Source organism: Globicephala melas, chromosome 3, assembly GCF_963455315.2.
Source record: "Globicephala melas chromosome 3, mGloMel1.2, whole genome shotgun sequence".
Classification (NCBI taxonomy): Eukaryota; Metazoa; Chordata; class Mammalia; order Artiodactyla; family Delphinidae; genus Globicephala; species Globicephala melas.
In genome coordinates, this window is record NC_083316.1 from 127,395,938 (window position 1) to 127,415,780 (window position 19,843).

Genomic DNA, 19,843 nt, shown 5'->3' on the forward strand with positions numbered 1-19,843 from the left:
TAACAATGAGTGGAGTAGAATGTTGAGTCTAGTGAGGGGGAATGTGGCATCAAATATTAATAGAGAGTGGAGCAGCATGTTGAGCCTAACATACGGAACAGGAAGCAGAATATTACTCCTGCTGTTGCAAATGAACAGAGCAGAAAGTGGTGTCAGTTGGTAACAGTAAACAGAATTTGGTTTCAAGCTTTTACAGTAAATGTAGCAGAATGCAAAGTCTAGCGTTAATAGTGCAAAGGGCAGATTGTTGAGTTTTCTTGTGAGGATGAATAGAGGAGAGAGTGGTGTCTAGTGTAGATGGCAAGTGGAGTAGAATGTCATGTCTCACATTAAAAGTTAATGGTAGAGGGACTTTCCTGGTAGCACAGTGGTTAAGAATCCGCCTGCTAATGCAGGGGACACAGGCTCGAGCCCTGGTCCAGGAAGATCCCACATGCTGTGGGGCAACTAAACCCGTGCACCACGACTACTGAGCCTGCGCTCTAGAGCCCACGAGCCACAAGTACTGAGCCCACGTGCCACAACTACTGAAGCCCACACGCCTAGAACCCATGCTCCACAACAAACAGAAGCCACCACAATGAGAAGCCAGTGCACCGCAAGGAAGAGTAGACCCCGCTCACCACAACTAGAGAAAGCCCATGCGCAGCAACAAAGACCCAATGCAGCCAAAAAAAGAAGAGTTAATGGAAGAGTCATGTCATGAAAAACAAAAAACAGTGAGGAGACTGTTCTAGATTAAAAGAGCAAGTGTATGCAGTATGAATGTTTATTGGATCCATGTCCATTGATGACAGTTTTTGGACAATTGGGAAAATTTAAAGGTTGTATATTAGATGAAATTATGGAATTATTTCTAATTCATTAATACTTATTCAATTAATGTTAATTTTTTAGATGTGATAATATCATTGTGATCGTTATTCCTTATTTAGAGGTGAATTGTCATGTCTGTAACCTTCAAATAATGCAGCAGAAGTTGCATCTATCTATCTACTTACCTACCTACCTACCTACCTATAAATAGAGATAACGTAAATGTGGCAAAATGATAACAATTGGCATTGAGGTGAAGGCTTTTAGGGTGTTTGTTGTATATTCTTACAACTTTTTCTGTGTCAAAACAATGTTAAGTGCAGTATTGCATTGGAAATGGTGCAGAATGTTGCACTTAACATGAAGCTGAAGGGAGCAGAGTATGGCATCTGGCATTAACAGTAGAGCAGAGTGTTGTGTCTAGTGATGAGTGAGTAATGGGGAATGTGGCTCCAGTGACTGTAGCACCTAGCACACAGCACCTAGCATTAAAAGAGAGTAAAGCAGAATGAGGCATCAAGAGTTCTTATGACAGAAATCTCTTGAATTCCTATACACTAATGATGAAAAATCTGAAATAAAAATTAAGGAAACACTCCCATTTCCCATTGCAACAAGAAGAATAAAATACCTAGGAATAAACCTACCTAAGGAGACAAAAGACCTATATGCAAAAAACTGTAAGACACTGATCAAAGAAATTAAAGATGATACAAACAAATGGAGAGATATACCATGTTCTTGGATTGGAAGAATCAACATTGTGAAAATGACTATACTACCCAAAGCAATCTACAGATTCAATGCAATCCCTATCAAACTAACAAAAAATTTCACAGTTTGTATGGAAACACAAAAGACCCTGAACAGCCAAAGCAATTTTGAGAAAGAAAAACGGAGCTGGAGGTATCAGGCTCCCAGACTTCAGACTATACTACAAAACTACAGTAATCAAGACAATATGGTACTGGCACAAAAACAGAAATATAGATCAGTGGAACAGAGTAGAAAGCCCAGAGATAAATCCACACACATATGGTCACCTTATCTTTGATAAAGGAGGCAAGAATATACGGTGGAGAAAAGACAGCCTCTTCAATAAGTGGTGCTGGGAAAACTGGACAGCTACATGTAAAAGAATGAAATTAGAACACTCCCTAACATCATACACAAAAATAAACTCAAAATGGATTAAAGACCTAAATGTAAGGCAAGACACTATAAAACTCTTAGAGGAAAACATAGGCAGAACACTCCATGACATAAATCACAAGCAAGACCCTTTTTGACCCACCTCCAAGAGAAATGGAAATAAAAACAAAAATAAACAAATGGGACCGAATGAAACTTAAAAGCTTTTGCATGGCAAAGGAAACTATAAACAAGAGGAAAAGATAACGCTCAGAATGGGAGAAGATATTTACAAACGAAGCAACTGACAAAGGATTAATCTCCAAAATATACAAGTAGCTCAGGTAGCTCAATATCAAAAAGCAAACAACCCAATCCAAAAATGGGCAGAAGACCTAAATAGACATTTCTCCAAAGAAGATATACAGATTGCCAACAACCACATGAAAGGATGCTCAACATCACTAATCATTAGAGATGCAAATCAAAACTACAATGAGGTATCACTTCACACCAGTCAGAATGGCCATCATCAAAAAATCTAGAAACAATAAATGCTGGAGAGGGTGTGGAGAAAAGGGAACCCTCTTGCACTGTTGGTGGGAATGTAAATTGATACAGCCACTATGGAGAACAGTATGGAGGTTCCTTAAAAAACTAAAAATAGAACTACCATATGACCCAGCAATCCCACTACTGGGCATATACCCTGAGAAAACCATAATTCAAAGAGTCATGTACCACAATGTTCATTGCAGCTCTATTTACAATAGCCAGGACATGGACGCAACCTAAGTGTCCATTGACAGATGAATGGATAAAGAAGATGTGGCCCATATATACAATGGAATATTACTCAGCCATAAAAAGAAATGAAATTGAGTTATTTGTAGTCAGGTGGATGGACCTAGAGACTGTCATACAGAGTGAAGTAAGTCAGGAAGAGAAAAACAAATACCGTATGCTAACACATATATATGGAATCTAAAAAAAAAAAGAAAGGTTCTGAAGAACCTAGGGGCAGGACAGGAATAAAGATGCAGACATAGAGAATGGACTTGAGGACACGGGGAGGGGGAAGGGTAAACTGGGACGAAGTGAGAGAGTGGCATGGACATATATACACTACCAAATGTAAAATAGATAGCTAGTGGGAAGCAGCCACATAGCATAAGGAGCTCTGTGCTTTGTGTCCACCTAGAGGGGTGGGATAGGGAAGGTGGGAGGGAGACGCAAGATGGAGGGGATATGGGTATATCTGTATACATATAGCTGATTCACTTTGTTGTACAGCAGAAACTAGCAAAATATTGTAAAGCAATTATACTCCAATAAAGATATTTTAAAATTTTTTGAAAAAAGGAGGGGATATGGGGATACATGTATATGTGTAGCTGATTCACTTTGTTATACAGCAGAAACTAACACACCATTGTAAAGCAATTATACTCCAATAAAGATGTTTAAAAAAAACCACGAAATAGTGACTAATTCCTTGTGCTCGCCTTGTCTCAGGCAGGGAAGGGAGATGTGTGTCTTCCTTATCTGTCCTGCTGTTCTGTGCTCTTGGGCAGTAGGACTTACCTTGGGCAGAGATGCTCGGGAGCCTGAGCTCTGGGTGGTCATGGTGAGCACGGTGGTGATGCCCAGGCCCACACGGGCTGGGGCAGCGTCCATGTTGATCCAGAAGGAAATCCACGAGAGGATGACAATGAGCAGGCTGGGAATGTACATCTGGATCAGGTAGTAGCCCATCTGGCGCTCCAGGTGGAACCGGGCCTCGATGCAGGTGAATTTGCCTGCAAGAATTTAGAGTGGGAAGGCCAGGTAGCCTTGGACAGGAACAAGGCTTTGAGGTCAGAGCAACCTCGACTGGAGTCCTGGTTCAGCCTCACACTAGCTGTGTCCTTAGGTGAGTGTCTGAATCTTTCTGTGTCTCAGTTTCCTCATCTTTGGTAAATTCGGTATAATGATAATGATGATAATAGTAATAATAATACCAACCTCATATGGTTACTCATGGTTACTGTGATGGTGAAATGAGATGATGCCTATGCCTATAAAGAACGTAGCACAGTCCTCACAAACCATTAAGGCTGAGAATGTCATTTGCCGTCATCCCCATCAACACTATTTTGTTGCTAAGAGTGGGCCCAAGTGGATCATTCTCTATCCTTCTGCCAGTTTTGTTCCCAAAAAGTGACTCATTTCTGTTACTTCCTCTTGTAGAACCTTTCTTTCCTTCCATCTCTCCCCATACAAGAAAGTCCCCATTACCTACAGGGAAAAGTTCAAACTCTAGTCTGCCCTTCACGGTCAAGCTCTAGCCTGTTTCCACCCCATTTCTCTTGTTTCTTTACTCTACTCATGACCCCCTACACTCCATCCCTTGCCTTGAGCATCCTCTGTATTTTCTCACTTCTGAGTTTTTGAGCCTGATAATCTCTCTGCCCCGAATGCCCTTCTTCCGCCCCACAACCAGCCAAAGGAATCGTCCGTCTCCTTTATGGCAGTTTAACTGTGAAGTCTCCCCCAGGCAGAGTGCGCTTTTTTTCCTGTGTCCCTTCAGCTCTCTTCACATGATCATCAGAGCCTTTAAGGCATAGTACACTGAGTTAGTAGGCAAGTTGATCTCACTCTCTCTCTCTCTCTCTGTCCTCTGCACCAGACTGTGGACAGCTCGTCTCCTCCCAATCTGTGAATCCCTGAAACTGGGCTGGGCCATCCCTTGGTGGCGTCTTAGCTCCAGTCTACTGATGCACAGTTACCAGGGGATTTTCTACAGCTCCCTGGACAGCCCCTTCCATGTGGACAGGGCCTTGCCAGTCTTCTCTCCTTGAATCCACAGAGCTAGCCCAGAACTCAGCTCTCACTTAAATGTGAATAGTGAAGGGCAACTGAGATGATGAATGAGAAAACGCTGTGTAAACAGTAAAGGGCTGTGTGTGGTATGTGAGAGTCTGTTGTGATTATTTGATTCATGGGGACTCACTGCTAATGAGAGTACAGTTGGCCCTCTATATCTGTGGGCCCTGCATCCTTCAGTGAGGAGGGCCAACTATGGTCTTGAGCATCCCTGGATTTTGGTAATTTGGCAGGTCCTGGAACCAGTTCCCCTTGGATACTGTCTCTGAGTCTCAGCTTGCCCAGGGATGAAGAGAGTATTTTTGAAGGTTCTAAGATATCTCTGAGATCACTGGAAAGAGACAGCTGTCCTAAACAGACCAGCACCCAGGCTGCCTGCTTTTTCTCTGGGCCTTCTACTTGCATCAGAACCCACAGTGGTTTCTCTGAACCCCTCTCCTTCACCTCCTCTTCTCCTGGGCCCCTGTCCCAGCCTGTCATGTGTCTCCACTCCACTCGGCTGTGTTCAGACAGCAGCCCCCGGCCCAGCTCCCCAGCGTGGCATACTAACTGACTGCCTTTTGTCCACAATGTTCCACGAGCTCCTTCCCAGCCTGAAACAGGGCAGGCAAAGCCAGTCTTGATCCGGTCCCACTTCATCCCTGTGTTCAACCTTCCAACAAATGCTGGGCTAGGCGTGGGAGATAGAGAGCTGAGCTAAAAAGTGGGATTCCCTCCTCGTAGCTCACAGTCCAGGGGACCCTTTCCAACTTCACTGTTTACTAATCCTCAGTGCCAGCTCCCAGCTCCCCACTGAGGTCTAATGTGAACCTTCTCTGTGCTTTTGCCCTCTCAGAAATGCCAGTCCCGGGACTTCCCCAGCGGTCCAGTGGTTAAGAGTTCACCTTCCAATGCAGGGAGTGCAGGTTCGATCCCTGCTCGGGGAGCTAAAATCCCACATGCCTCACGGCCAAAAAAAACAAAAAGAAAAACAAAACCAGAGCATAAAACAGAAGCAATATTGTAACAAATTCAGTAAAGACTTTAAAATGGTCCACATTAAAAAAAAAATCTTAAAAAAAAAATAGAAATGCCAGTCCCTCTGTGATAGACACTGCTAGATGTCCTCCCACTGTCAGCTCTCCCTTCTGCCTTAGGGACAGGGTCCGTCCTGAGCTGGACATACTGCTACCTGGAAAAGAGACTGTATCTCCCAGCTCCCCTTGTCATGAGATATGGCCCAAGCTCAAGTGACTTGTCCCAGGACTCACAGGAAGAAAGCGTGGGAGCCACTTTTTGGTTTCAAGGGACATTCTCTTGACCACTAGGTAATAAATACGGAGATGGATCCACCACGGGTACCTCGGAAGATCCGTTGGATCAGCGACTGAATGAATGTTTGCACTGACCTCTGGCCCTGGCTGGCTTGAGGTGGGCCCTCGCACGTACCTGTGTTGTAATGCTTGGTGCAGTACCTCAAGTCCTTCTCCTCCTTCAGGATAAACTGGGGCAGAGTCAGTCCATCTGCCACTTGCACAGCCCCCTGCTCCTGCCACTCAAAGATGAGGTCATTCATGGTGTATCCAACTGGGATGGGATGAGAAGGAGGAGAAGTCACCACCCGGAAGCTCTTATTTGAAGCACGTCAGGGGTACTGCAGGAAGGGCGTCTAACATGAAGCATGTTAGAAGCAGAGAGGCATCAGACACTCAGTGGAACTCGTGAGACTATGTCACTGCTGCGGTTTTTTTCTCCCCACACAAGAGGTTAAAGCTGGTTTCGTTGTTGACATCTACCCTACAGCCCTTCTACCTCTCTTACCCACCCCCGCCAGCCTCCCACCTTAGCTCGTCCTCTTGCCTTCACCCCTCAGTCCCATGTCAGATTCGGCTGACCTCTGCTCTTTTTGCCTGTGCACCATCCTTGCAAGTCCCCCTCTTGTGCCCCCAGCAGATTTTCCTCTGGGGAATAACTGTATGGTATGCTATCCTGGCGGGGCTATCAGTTGGGGGCCAAGGTGTGAGATGGTGACTCAACTAGGCCAATCAGACTCTCTGCCCCAGAGTAAAGTGACAAAGGGTTCGGAGATGGCTGGTGCAGACTCTCCTCAGAGGTGGTGCTCCGAGGGGATGGTCTGTTAGTTCCTGTTGCCTAAATGCTCTGGCCTGGTTCTTGTACTTTAGCTTTTCCTTCAAGTCCATGTGGAACCCCTATGTCCTCCCACTTAATTCCATTCTTTACATGAGTCAGATTGGTTTCTGTGTTTGCAGTCAAAGAAGTGAGCTCCCCTATCTGTTAAAATCTTGGTTCACCTGTGATCTCCTCCATAAAGCCTTCTCCATACCCTGTCTCCTTCCCAGTCAGAAGGAAGTGCACTTTCTGCCTTGAGGCCACAGCATTTTGTACGTCTAACCACACACTTACCACTTGCTGCCTGCCTTAGAGTTACTTGTGCAGAAGACCTCTCCCTTGCTGGAGTGAGCATCCATGACTTATTCAAGCTATTGCTCCTCCATTCCTGGCGAGCATGTTCACAGGGGACATGGAACAGTGCCTCTTTGGAGAATGCTGCTGGCTCCAGAGCTGAACTTCAGTCAGACAATGTTAGGGAAGTTATATTTCTAATGCGTTTTCTAAGAGCAAAGCACCTCATCTGGTATTTTGGGCTATTACAGTAATCTCCTGGGGTCCAGTGGTTAGGAGCATCTGTGTGGGAATTTATGCTGGTCCCATGGGGATAGGAGAGTCTGGTTCTTTTAGAGGCCTCATGCAAGGGACTCACAGCTTTCCAGTTGCATAATGCACGTCTGGACATCCATGGGGAAATTCTTCAAGTCCATGGGGCAGGCCAGTGTCAGGGTGATTCTGGGAAGAGAAAGGACTTGTATGACGTTGGAACCACAAACCAGAGAAGCTGTGCCTCTGTTCCAGTTACTACTGGAAAATCAGTTATCTAGGAAAGGCCAAGGAGGCTAGGGAACCAGTGTTTATTGAAATAATATATGTATATTTCCACGTCAGAGAGATAAAGTAGGTTGCCTAAAGTCACACAAGTCAGTGGAACTTCTGGGCTTCTTTGGCGTCTGTCTGGCTTCTAGAAACTTGCCTTTAGCAAGTTGCCTGAAGGCCTGTGGGCCATGGGCCACCTCCATCCCTTCTCTTCTGTAGAGCCCTCAGGTAGGGCAGAGCCTGAATTTTAAATTGAGCACCACCAGGCCTCAAGCATCCCCAGGTGCACCTGTATGTAGCAGGTGCGCAGGTGGTTCTTGGGTTCTCCCTTCACACACTAGGCTCATCAAAAGTGATTTCCAAGAGGCTCCCTGCACGCTGGGTGTCCAACACAGCTGACTCGCATCTGCGGGCTCCTGCTGGGGTCAGTTGGGGAGTGGTGGTTGCTCCAGGCGTCTGGGCTAGCTGTTTATTTTGGGTTGTTCAGCCCTGGCAGAGACTGCAGCCTCAGAACCAGAGGGAGTCCCCCTAACAGAATCCGAGGTCTGCAGCTCAGCTGCGATGCAAGACTTCAGCTTGAAAGGCTTTGCCAGCATCTGAGCCCCTGCTGCAGGGAACAGAGAAGAAAGGCTCGTGGAGGCCAGAGAGACTTAGATCATCAGGCCAACTCCTGCACTGGACAGGTGAGAAAACTGGGATGCAGAGAAGGCTAGGTGGGGAGGCATGTCAGGTCACACAGCCAGCTGATGGCTCAGCTAGGGTTCGAAACCAGGTCTCCTGGCTTTTGGATTTCGAGCTCGTATGTTTGCTGGTGGGCTTTCTAGCACTGCTGTCCTGAAAAGCCAACCTCAATACCCGAAGACCCCTAACTGGTGGTCTTGTGGGGCTTAGCTGCTGGCACCTCGGCCCCACGTGGTGAGGCCCACGGCCTGGCGCGAACTTCCTGCTCCAGCTCTCACCCACGGCTGTGGATGCGGGCCCTTTAAGCACAAGGCAGAGGCAGGGAGGGAAAGGGCAGGGAGAGGGAGGGGAAGAAGAGGGGAAAGAGGGAGCGGGAGAAGGAGGGGGAAGGGAAGGGAAAGTGCACGCAGTTGAATTTCTGAAGATAAAAGCTCCAAAGTGGGGCAGCCGTCACAGTGGGTGAACTTCCTGAAGTTGAATGACCTTGGAACATCACTTTCTGCTGATTTGTCTTTCTGTCATGCTGCACTGGGGCTTAGCTTCCTGGAGATATGAAACTGAGCCTGGCTGCAGCAGAATCCAAGCCAGCCAGGCCTCGGTGGCCATCCTGAGCCCGTCACCCTTCCAGTCTGGATGCGCACTGGGTGGGGCGGGCAATGGGTGAGGAAGGCCATGTTGGCCTCGGATTCCTCCCAGTCTGCCCTTCCATGGTGCCTCCTTTACCTGCTGAGGTCCCTGAGTCCCCTCTCCCACCCAGCCTGCTCTCAGGGGAGACTCTGAATCCATTCACATTTGGGGATTAGGATCTGTGCGGCCTCTCCAATGGGCTTGGACACTTAAAGCTCATCTCCTAATGGAAATAAAAAGATATATTCCCCTGAGGGACTGGAGGGGCAGGAGAGTCATTTAGGACCAGTGTCCCCTCCCCACCTTTTTTTTTTAACTTTTTATTTTATATTGGCGTATAGCCGATGAACAATGTTGTGATAGTTTCAGGTGCACAGCAAAGCGGCTCAGCCATACATATACATGTATCCATTCTCCCCCAAACTCCCCTTCCATCCAGGCTGCCACATAACATTGAGCAGAGTTCCCTGTGCTACACAGTAGTAGTAGGACCAGTGTCCCTTTAAGCTCTTTGAAATAAAAACATATTCATTCACTCATCAAATATTTGAGTGCCTATTGAATGCTCTGCACTATTCTTCTAGGCTCTTGAGTGGGCATTAGGTGCACACTAACAGATTAGAATCTAGGTTCTGCTACTTTGTAGCTGTGGGAACTCTGGCAAGTTGCTTAAACTTTCAGATCCTCACTTGTCTAATCTGCAAAGTGGGCGTAATAAAGCCTACTTCATAGGGTTGTTAGGAGGATTTTAAATAATACATATAAAGTCTGAGCCAGTGAATGGTACGTAGTAAGGATATAACATGGACATTGGTCCTTCTCTCCATGCCTTGGGGGAGGAGACTGAGAATTAGGTGGGTTGGGAGGGGCACAGAGTGTGGCAGGAAGCTCTGAAAGTTTGCCCATAACCAGTGTATGCAGGATATCCCCCGACTGGGGAGGGGAGTCCCAGTAGACTCAGTGCAAGGAGTAGAGGATAGAAAGGCTTTCTAGAAGGGAAGGAGCAGCCCTGGCTTATACCTGTGAGCAGCACCGTCCACCTGGCAGGCCATTTATGTTGAAGTTGCTGTGATTTTTCAGACTTTGCGCCTTTGCTCGGCTATTATTTAAAATTATGATAGAAACGTTTAACATGAGCTCTACCCTCTTAATAAGTGTTTAAATGTACAGTAGAGTATTGTTAACTATAGAGTATTGTTGTTCAGCAGCTCTCTGGAATTTATTCATCTTGAGTAACCGAGTGTTCCTGGGGTCAGCATTGTCTTTGAATATTCTTTTCCCATCTTGTTTGATTGAAATTCTGGGTAAGCTTGGGGGCCTAACTTTAACCTTCCCTCTCTAGGATGCTTCCTTGGTCCCCCTGGTTATAATGAACTACTCGCTTCTAGGAGTTCCCGTGGTATTTTATTCTTACTTGCTGAGTGTAAGCTGCAGAGCTGGCTCTGCCTATTCCGTATAGGTGTTCGGTTGCCAGGGCCTGTTCACCTCTGTTTCGCCCTCCTCTTAGCGTCTGCCCCCACAGGGTATGTTCTGAGAATGGAGGGGATGAGCCTGTACAGAACTCACCGGATGCTGTAGAGGACATTCCCATTCCGGGAGATCCTCAGCAGTTTGTTGTCCGTGGTGATCTCGTGGAAGTGGGCCCCCTTCTCATTGGCAAAGAACAAGTCAGGTTTCCAGATGGAGTCCAACATGGATGGGTCCAGGTCCAGAGAGTCATCCGGGTATTCGTTGTAGGCCAGCCGGGGGTCGTTCCACTGCTGCCGTAGGAAGATGTTGACCCTATAGTCCTACAGGCAGGAGATAAGGAGGTGGACTCAGAGTCAGGCCCTGGGATGTCACATCTTGGAGGGCCCAGGTGCTTTCGGTCAGCGCTTCCCAAAGCCCCTCCTGGAGGATGCTATCAGAGCGTGGTTGCATCTTACATGGGGATGAGACGTAAAGTCTGTGCATCAGGCAAAAATCAGGGCAGTCATAATTATCCCTGAAAATTCTCTAGATGCCCTGTTAAGTATATTCAACTCTGAACTGAGATTAATTAAATGTTATTCTTTCTTCTGAAAAATTTAAAAAATGAAGTTCATACTGATGTAATAAACACCTGTTTTTCATCCTGTTAACACTTTGTTGTGTTTGCTTCAGTTTTTGTTAGATAAGAGAAATAATACATCACAGATAAAGCTGAAGTCCCCCTTTTATTATCAACCCCATCAGTGCAGTAATTCTTATGCCCACTAAGGTTTGAGAGTCACTATTCTAGACAGATTGAAGGAACAAAAGAAAAGACTAAAAGCTGACGCCTGAGCATTCACACTATTTTGCCCAATTCCCAAGCAGTGAAGGAAAGTTGGGTGCAGGGATTTTATAGTGTTCTGCTGGTCTTAGGGTTCACACCACTCTGTTTTAATACCGGCCTTCTGTTACCTTCTATCATGTGTTGATTTGTTTGTTTGGGGAGTACTAATAGATGCCACATCTTACTGGAACCCAGCGCTAAGTTAAATGCTCTCTGATGGGACAAAAAAAGTCATGATCAAACCAAGTAGGGAAATGTTTGATTAAACCAAATGTATCAGATTTCTTTATGGCAGGACTTCTCAGAGACCTTAATACGCTGAGGAGTTGTGTGCATCTCCAAGAGGGGAATAGACTATGCAACATTGCCTTGATTTATTTTGGCCATAGAACTCTTTTATTTTGTGCATGAGGCTCATCTTCTACAGAATGTGGGTTAGAAATTGCTGTCCTAGTCAAAGCTACCCGCTTCCCCACCTTTTTTTTTTTTCCAGATGAGGGAACTGAAATCTAGAGAGAGTTGAGACTGGCCGTGTCTCTCTGAAAATGTAGAGCAGAGTTGATTTTGAAGCCCAGGTGCCTTGACTCCTAGCTGAGGATTTGTTCATTGGGTCTTAGAAGGTCTTAAAGAATCCATTTAGTTCTCATTAACAACCTGAGAAGCAATTAGTGGTAGGTCTCCACAGTGGGAAACTGGGTAATGAAGTTAAGAAATATTTCCATTAAGAAAAGTTTTAAATTTTGTTAGAGAGACATTGTAAACTTGGGGCCCGTGAATATTCCATTGCAAGTAGAATTTGGGGTGTATTTGTGTTTTCCTGTGAAGAAGGGTATAGCTCTCTCTGTTGGATTCCCAAGAGGGTTTATAGTTCCCTAGAAGATTAATAACCTCAGTTGAAGTCCAACTTTAAATGTTCTCCTTCAGGGAATAATCTCTGCTCAGAAACACCTGCTGCTGCTTTTTCTCTGAAGGTGCAGGATAAAGGAGGTTATGCTATATTTTCTTTTGGGGTGCTACCCATAAATCCTGATCACCCTCGATCTGTCATCAGCAGGAATGGACAGAAGCAAACAGCCCTTCTGCCCCCCACGCTCCCTCCCTGCCACTTCCTCCCACATTCTGTTTGCCTACAGGAATATCAGTAGCTTCCTGAAATGTTCCAAGACGTCTTATGGGACTGTTCTATAATTTAGTTGAAGCCTCTCCCTCTAGCCCCATAGAAAATGACATTTGGTCTCATAATCAGGAATAAAGACACAGACGTAGAGAATGGACTTGAGGACACGGGGAGGGGGAAGGGTAAGCTGGGATGAAGTGAGAGAGTGGCATGGACATATATACACTACCAAATGCAAAATAGCTAGCTAGTGGGAAGCAGCCGCATAGCACAGGGAGATCAGCTTGGTGCTTTGTGACCACCTAGCGGGGTTGGATAGGGAGGGTGGGAGGGAGACGCAAGAGGGAGGAGGTATGGGAACATAGGTATATGTATAGCTGATTCACTTTGTTATAAAGCAGAAACTAACACACCATTGTAAAGCAATTAGACTCCAATAAAGATGTTAAAAAAAAATTTCCTATCTTATAAGTCCTGCGGTGGAGGGAAAACTTCAGGCCAGACTGGAGGTTGATTCTTTTTTTTTCCTGTTGATTGTAATAGCTCTCAACCTGGCCCCATCTCATCAGGGATTAGAAACAGCCTCTGTTTGTCCTGTGGATTTTACATGAAGTGCTTGTGTTTGTGTGTGTGTGTGTGTGTTTGTGTGTGTGTGTTTGTGTGTGTGTGTGTGTGAGTGTGAGAGAGAGAGAGAGAGAGAGAGAGAGAGAGAGAGAGAGGGAGAGAGGGAGAGAGGGAGGGAGGGAGGGAGAGATGAGGCACTGGGAATCATGTCAGAGTAAACAGACTATGAATGGTTGGACCGAAAAAGCCTTCAGTCCCCAAACCCCAGCTGCACTTCTGATGTTCTTGCCAGCAACATGTCAAGCCAGTTTATGTGGCTGGAAGGAAGAAAAGAAAGTGGCATTTCTTAAAATGGCCTGTTAGGCACCAGGCACTGTTCTAGATACTGTCACATACATTTAATCCCTACAAAACCCCTGCAAGCTAGACATTCAGATTCTCCTAGTGAGGTTCAGGAAACTGAGGTTTGGAAAGGTTGAGCTAGTAAGCAGCAGAGCTGGAATCTGAATCCACATCAGCCCGACCTTCTAGTGAGCACCTGTTGATTACGTCCCCTGGCTATGGATGGCTGGTTCTGTGCTGGGGAGCCTCTTCTCTCACCCCCACTGCCTGCTCAGTTTAAGTCTTATCTCCTGTAGGAGGCTTGGTGCCCCCAGGCTTCCCTGACCTCTTCCTTTTCTGATCTCCTAGCAAAATGGAATGGCCAGAAACGTTTAATTTAGCACTACCTCACTGTGTGTGTCTTATCTCCTCAACCTGAAGGGCAACAGTTTGAGAGGATAAACCTGACCTCCTCTTTCTCTTGCACCATCCTACCTACTCACCCAGTCGGTGTACCTGGAGCTATCCACCACCCAGGAAGGGGAGGGGGAGGGGGAAGCAGAGCCGGAAAAAGATGGGGTAGGAAGAGCTTTCCCCATTTTTTATTTATTTTTTATTTTTTTGACGTACGCGGGCCTCTCCCATTGTGGAGCACAGGCTCCGGACGCGCAGACTCAGCAGCCATGGCTCACGGGCCCAGCCGCTCCGTGGCATGTGGGATCTTCCCGGACCGGGGCACGAACCCGTGTCCCCTGTATTGGCAGGCAGACTCTCAACCACTGCGCCACCAGGGAAGCCCGAGCTTTCCCGATTTTATAGCTGGAGATACTGCGGGTCAGAGAGAGGAGGCATTGTCCAAGGTCACATAGCAATTCAGAAGAGACCTGGGATTAAAATCTGGATTTACTTCTCCGGGCCCCACTGTTAGAAGGAGGAGTTAGGCTAGATGGTCTCTAAGAACCCTGCCAAATCTAATAGGTGATCGTTATTAGTTATATGTTTTCCAGCGACATTTAATGGAGCATCTAAGTGCCAGGCACTGTTCTCGGCACTGGAGAACACGCTGAGAACAAGAAAGACATGTTTGTGCTGTCACAGAGCCTACGGTGTAGCGCTTACACCACACGGAGATTGGGCTCTGCTGGGGATTAGGTACAGGGCACTGGGGAGATACAGAAGTTAAGGTGAGACCAAATATGGCAGAGCCAAAAAGGAAAAGCATTTTGGGCAGTTGGAACTGCACCTGTGAAGGCCTAGAGACAAAGCAAGAGCATGGTGCTTTGGACCGAACAGCAAGTAGATGAGTGAGGGCGGGAGGGGGAGGAAGCACGCAGCGCCCAGCAGGCTGTCCTGGGGAATGCGGACTCCATCCTGGGACTAATGTGGAGTCTTCGAAGAATTTTAAGTAGGGAAGGATATTATTACAGTTGCATTTTATTACTGATATTTAAAAATACTTTATTTTTCTTATCACAGAAGTAATGCTTGTTGATTATAAAGCAATAGAAACATACGTCACCTAAAAGGAGAAAAACAAAATGAAAACCATAGGGTCTCGCTTTGAAGCGATTCATGAGAAGTGAGGGTAAGAGCTGAGGAGACTGTGTCTGATGTCCTCAGGCGACTTGTCCCCTTCTCCTAGTGCCCCCTTCTCCCCTCAGCACCCGCTCCCCAGACGAGCTGCTGCATCGATTTTCTCCTCCCCGGTTGGTAAACAGCAGCAGGAAATGCCGTTTGGAAGGGACCAGTGTAACCGTTGTAATAGGCTGAAAGCTAAATGCCGTTTCGCTTACTTGGCTCTGCAGTCACTCTGGTCAGTGTTCAACCTGATGGGGGTCCACGTTCGGGCCCAGAGGCTGGAAGAACAGCACTGGAGTTCTCCAGCTGAGAACCTCAGGTCCCACCTCTGGTAGTTGGCTTCCAGGCCTTGACCCTCAAGGTGGCCCATCTTCTGAGTCCGAGGGGGAGGGACTGGTGGAGCTCTGGCTCAGCAGGCTCTAGCACCCACTCTCTAGTCTTGCATCTGAGATTCCCTGATGGCTTGATTTCTGGAAACTGGGCAGCTTCCATGCTTGCGAGACCAAGGTAGAGTATTAACTCATTCATTTGTTTGTTCTGTCATTCAACAAACACGGATGGAAGGCTTCCTGTGTGCACCCACCGCTGCGCCATCCCCGCCCCGGTTATGTCTAATTTCAGACTCTAACCTCTCCCAGCAAACTCCTCTAAACTCAGTATTGTGGTGAAATAGGAAGCATGAGGTGCTTTAGTAGGAAAGAGCTAAGAACATAGTGGGTGTGTTGGTGGGAAGAGGACGTGAAGGGCAAGATGTGTGCCCACAGCAGGCAGAACCAAGAGCCATCACCCAGGAGGAGGATGAAGAATCAGATTCTTATACCCTCCTAAGTCTCAGCCTTCTAGCCGTTAAAGGGATGTTTCTTCTCTAAACTTGATTCAACTCTTTAAACACTTATGAGGCCCAGTGGGAGAACGGTGAGAGCAGAGGCTCAGGTCTTGGCTTCTACCCTCTCAGAGCTCAGATTATCTAGCAAGCAAGGCAAGGTATGGACACAAATCTAACATACAAAACAAAGTGATAAGGGTCAGAAGAGGTTCTAACAAGCTGCTATTAGATATTGCTTTCAAGTCATTGACATTACTTCCAGGCAGGTTGGGTGATTCTGGAAGTGATTTTGGGGAGAAGGTGGCATTTGAAATGGCTCCTATCAGGTTGTTTCATCCTCCTGAAGTTAGCATCTCTAGATCTGGTGTTGTTCTGAGATATGAATAATATCTGATTTTGGCTGGAAAGGAGGCCAGTGATGTGTGAGGAGGAAGGACAGAGGTGAGGAATACAGGTGTAGAGCAGGACAGGACATGAGGACCAGGGCTTCGGCCTTGGTGTATTTAGGGTTAGGATTTGTAGAGTTGGCGGGGGTGGGATGGGGGGGCAGGTTATCAAAGGAATTTCATATGGAAGGAATAGCACCAGCAAAGGTGTATAGGCAGGGGCATTCAAACAGTTCAGTTTAGCTCAACCGTCAGCTGCGTAAGTAATAAAAGTCCCTCTTATTGAGGACCTACTAAGTACCAGGCATTGTGCTAAGCATGCCACAAACTTCCGCTCATCTTATGTTTAAAACAGTCCTATGATTATAGGTGGTTTCACCTTAATTTTATAGATGAAGAAGGCTCAGGGAGATTAAGTAATTAGTCCAAATTCACCCAGTAAATAATGGGCTTGGAATTCAAATCTGGTTTGTCTAATTATATAAAGCGCATGCTCTTAACCACTCTGCTGTGATGAGGCTGTAGAATGGATGGATTTGAAACTGTGGGTATCCTTAACTGCCAAACCGAGGTGTTTGGATCTTATTCTGTAGCCAGTTGGGCACCACTGGAGTCTTAAGCAGTGGAGCAATATCCCAGTTTGACTGCAGGAAGATCAGCGTGGGAGGCGTGACCATGAAGTGCCGAAGTGAGAGAAAACGGGACCAGGGAGACTTATTTTGAGAACACTGTGACAGTTCAATGAAAGATAAGGAAGAGCTAAACTGAGATAGTAGGGATGGAGAGTGGGGCAGAGGAGAGAATCATTGTTCTTTGTCATCATCAGCTTATCCTTCATCATTTTCATCACAAATATTACAGGTAGACTTCTGTCTCAACTCCTTCCTTTTACACACGGCCCAGAGAGGGAAAGAGACTTTTCTCAGGCCACACAGCAGTTCAGTGACTAAGGTGGGACTTGCATACAGAAATCTTGACCCCTTTCCCACTACTTTTCCTAATCCCTTGTACACCTTTAAGGGCAGGAGGAGGAGAACCGAGCTGAATCTGCCATCAGGCAGTCTCTGCTCTCCTTGGAGAAACTCTAACTTAGACTCAGCTCTGACAGGATTTGGGATTAAAATGTGTGAGAACTGGAGCAGTCTGCTCAGAGCCAGGGACCAGGGGGCATTCAGAGTGGAGGGTCCCAGGCTTGGTTTACGAGCTGCTGCTGCTTCTCAAGCACTTTCCCAGACCTCTGAGAAGCATTGTGGAATCAGTCAAAGATGTTGCCTTCAAATGTGAGAAGAGTCACATCACTGCCCTGTGAGAGTATGGACCTGGCTCACCGGCACATGGAGAGTTTACTGAATCTTGACTGAGTGCCAGACACAGTGCTAAGTGCTTTAATGATCCCTCTCCCCAGATTCTCACAGGGATACTATTTTATGGATAAACTGAGCCTGGGGAGACTTAATGCTTTTTCTAAAGTTAGTGACAGAGCTGAGGCTCGAATCCATGACTGGCTGACTCCAAAGTCCTGTGCTTTTAAGTAGTACACTGTGTTCGCTTCTTTCTTTCTTTCTTTTTTGTTTTTCTTTTTTGTGTCAGTTCCTTTTATTAATAACGTCTCATACTTATTAACTGCTTTTGACTTTACAAAGCACCCTCACATTAGTTTTGTTCGATGAAGTTCTATGAAAGGATAGATTCTTATCTCCATTGGATAGACGTGGACATTAAAGCCCTAACAGCTCAAGTTCCCAGCACTAGTTACTGGCAGATGCAGGATTGATAATAACAGTGCACATAATACATTGAGATGTTACCACATGCAAGGGATGATGCTAAGTTCTTTATGTGTGTTGTTTTATATTTACAATAATCCTGTGATGTAGGTTCTATTATTCTCATTTTACAGTTAGGCAAATTAAGGCATGCACAAGTTAAAGTACTGTACCTGACGTCACACAGCTAGTAAGTGGCAAAGCTGGGATTTGAACCCAAGATGTTAATGCCAGAGCCCATGCATTTAGCTACTAGACTACACCATCCAGAATCTCCCAGATTTGTACTGAGCGACACTTTTGTGATACCTCAATGCCATCAGCTACTGCCTCTGGCTGCTGTTATGTTCCTGTGGGTTTGTAGATACCCACAATTAGCAGGAAATATTAAAACAAGGCAAAGGAGGGTGGTGGGATGAATTGCGAGACTGGGCTGGACATATATACACTATTGATACTATGTATAAAATAGATAACTAATGAGAACCTACTATATAGCACAGGGAACTCTACTCAATGCTCTGTGGTGACCTAAATGGGAAGGAAATCCAAAAAAGAGGGGATATATGTATATGTATAGCTGATTCACTTTGCTGTACAGCAGAAACTAACACAACATTGTAAAGCAACTGTACTCCAATAAAAATTAAAAAAAAATAAAAAATAAAAACGGGCAAAGGACAAAAGGCTTCTGCCCCAGGTCCAGCAGTCTACGAGTACTCCTACATCGTTCCTGATTTGCCCCTTGAATTTTTTTTTTTTTTTTTTTTTTTGGCCACGTCGCACAGCATGTGAGATCTTAGTTCCCTGACTAGGGATTGAACCTGCACCCCTGCATTGAAAGCACAGAGTCTTAACCACTGGACCACCAGGGAAGTCCCTGCCCCTTGGATTTGACCCATTGTCTGCTCTACACTCAAGTACAGAGCTGGCAGACTCCCCGGATCCTGACCATTGCGTCCTTGGCTCCAGTTGCCTGCTCCATGCCTTCAACCTCTCCTAAGTCACCACCCTGCCTGTTGCATTCTCATTTGGATCGCACATAATCAGGGCTACATTTGTTGTGAAGAACTGCCGATGGTTTGGACAAGTGGAGCGGAGCCTCTTTGTTTATCTTCAGGGGATCACTAAAGCCCAGCGTGAGTTTAATAATTACATAAAAATGCTAATTGCAGCCACTTTTATTGGATGTCTAACGTTTGCTAGAATTTTATATGCATTGTATCTCTAAACTTTTCATCAGCCTAGCACACTGAATATTATTATACTCATTTTACAGGGGAGGAAACTGAAATTCAGAGAGGTTAAACACAGCGTAAGTGTCTTGCCCAGAGTCCCATAGCTAAGCTAGTAGGTGCTAGAGCAGGAATGTGAATCCACGACTGTCTGGCTCCCAATTTCACATTCTTTTGACAATTGCATGCTACCTATTTCCTTTTGTTTTTTTTTTTTTTTTTTTGGCCACTCTGTGAGGCATGTGGGATCTTAGTTCCCCAACTGGGGATTGAACCTGTGTCCGCTGCAGTGGAAATGTGGAGTCTTAACCACTGAACCACCAGGGAATTCCCTCTGTTTCCTTTTTTTGAAAACCAAGTTCCTAGATGGGTAGGTGAAAGAAACATAGTAGACATAGTATACTGGAATCTCACTGAGCCCATGTGACAGGTTGGCTCATACATATCCTCATAGTCAGTATCAGATGGAGAACTTTGTATTGTGATGCTAAACTGAGGTGGATCTGTAACTGGTTGCCGAAGGATGCAAATTGAAGCGTGGGTATTAACCTGAAAAGAGGAAAGAGGACAGTATTGGCAGTACAGGGCATAAAAGTGAGACATGCCACTAGTGAACCTGGAAATACGGAAAATAAGTTTGATCTCTGCGAGTTAAACTAACAGGTGAACATGCAGCAAAGAAATTTGGCAAGGCTCAGCGTAATCA

At 45.9% G+C, this 19,843-nt stretch overlaps 1 protein-coding gene across 1 annotated transcript in view; it reads right to left on the reverse strand.

Annotated features, from left to right (window-relative positions):
• The window catches only part of GLRA1 (glycine receptor alpha 1), an 84,124-nt gene that overhangs the window by 11,666 nt on the left and 52,615 nt on the right, over nt 1-19,843 (reverse strand). Inside the window, exons 4-7 of the mRNA XM_060295485.1 lie at nt 10,615-10,838; nt 7,574-7,656; nt 6,241-6,378; nt 3,532-3,746 (exon numbers count right to left, since the gene is read on the reverse strand). Coding sequence (XP_060151468.1) covers nt 3,532-3,746; nt 6,241-6,378; nt 7,574-7,656; nt 10,615-10,838 — 660 coding nt within the window. The remainder of the gene's footprint in view (nt 1-3,531; nt 3,747-6,240; nt 6,379-7,573; nt 7,657-10,614; nt 10,839-19,843) is intronic.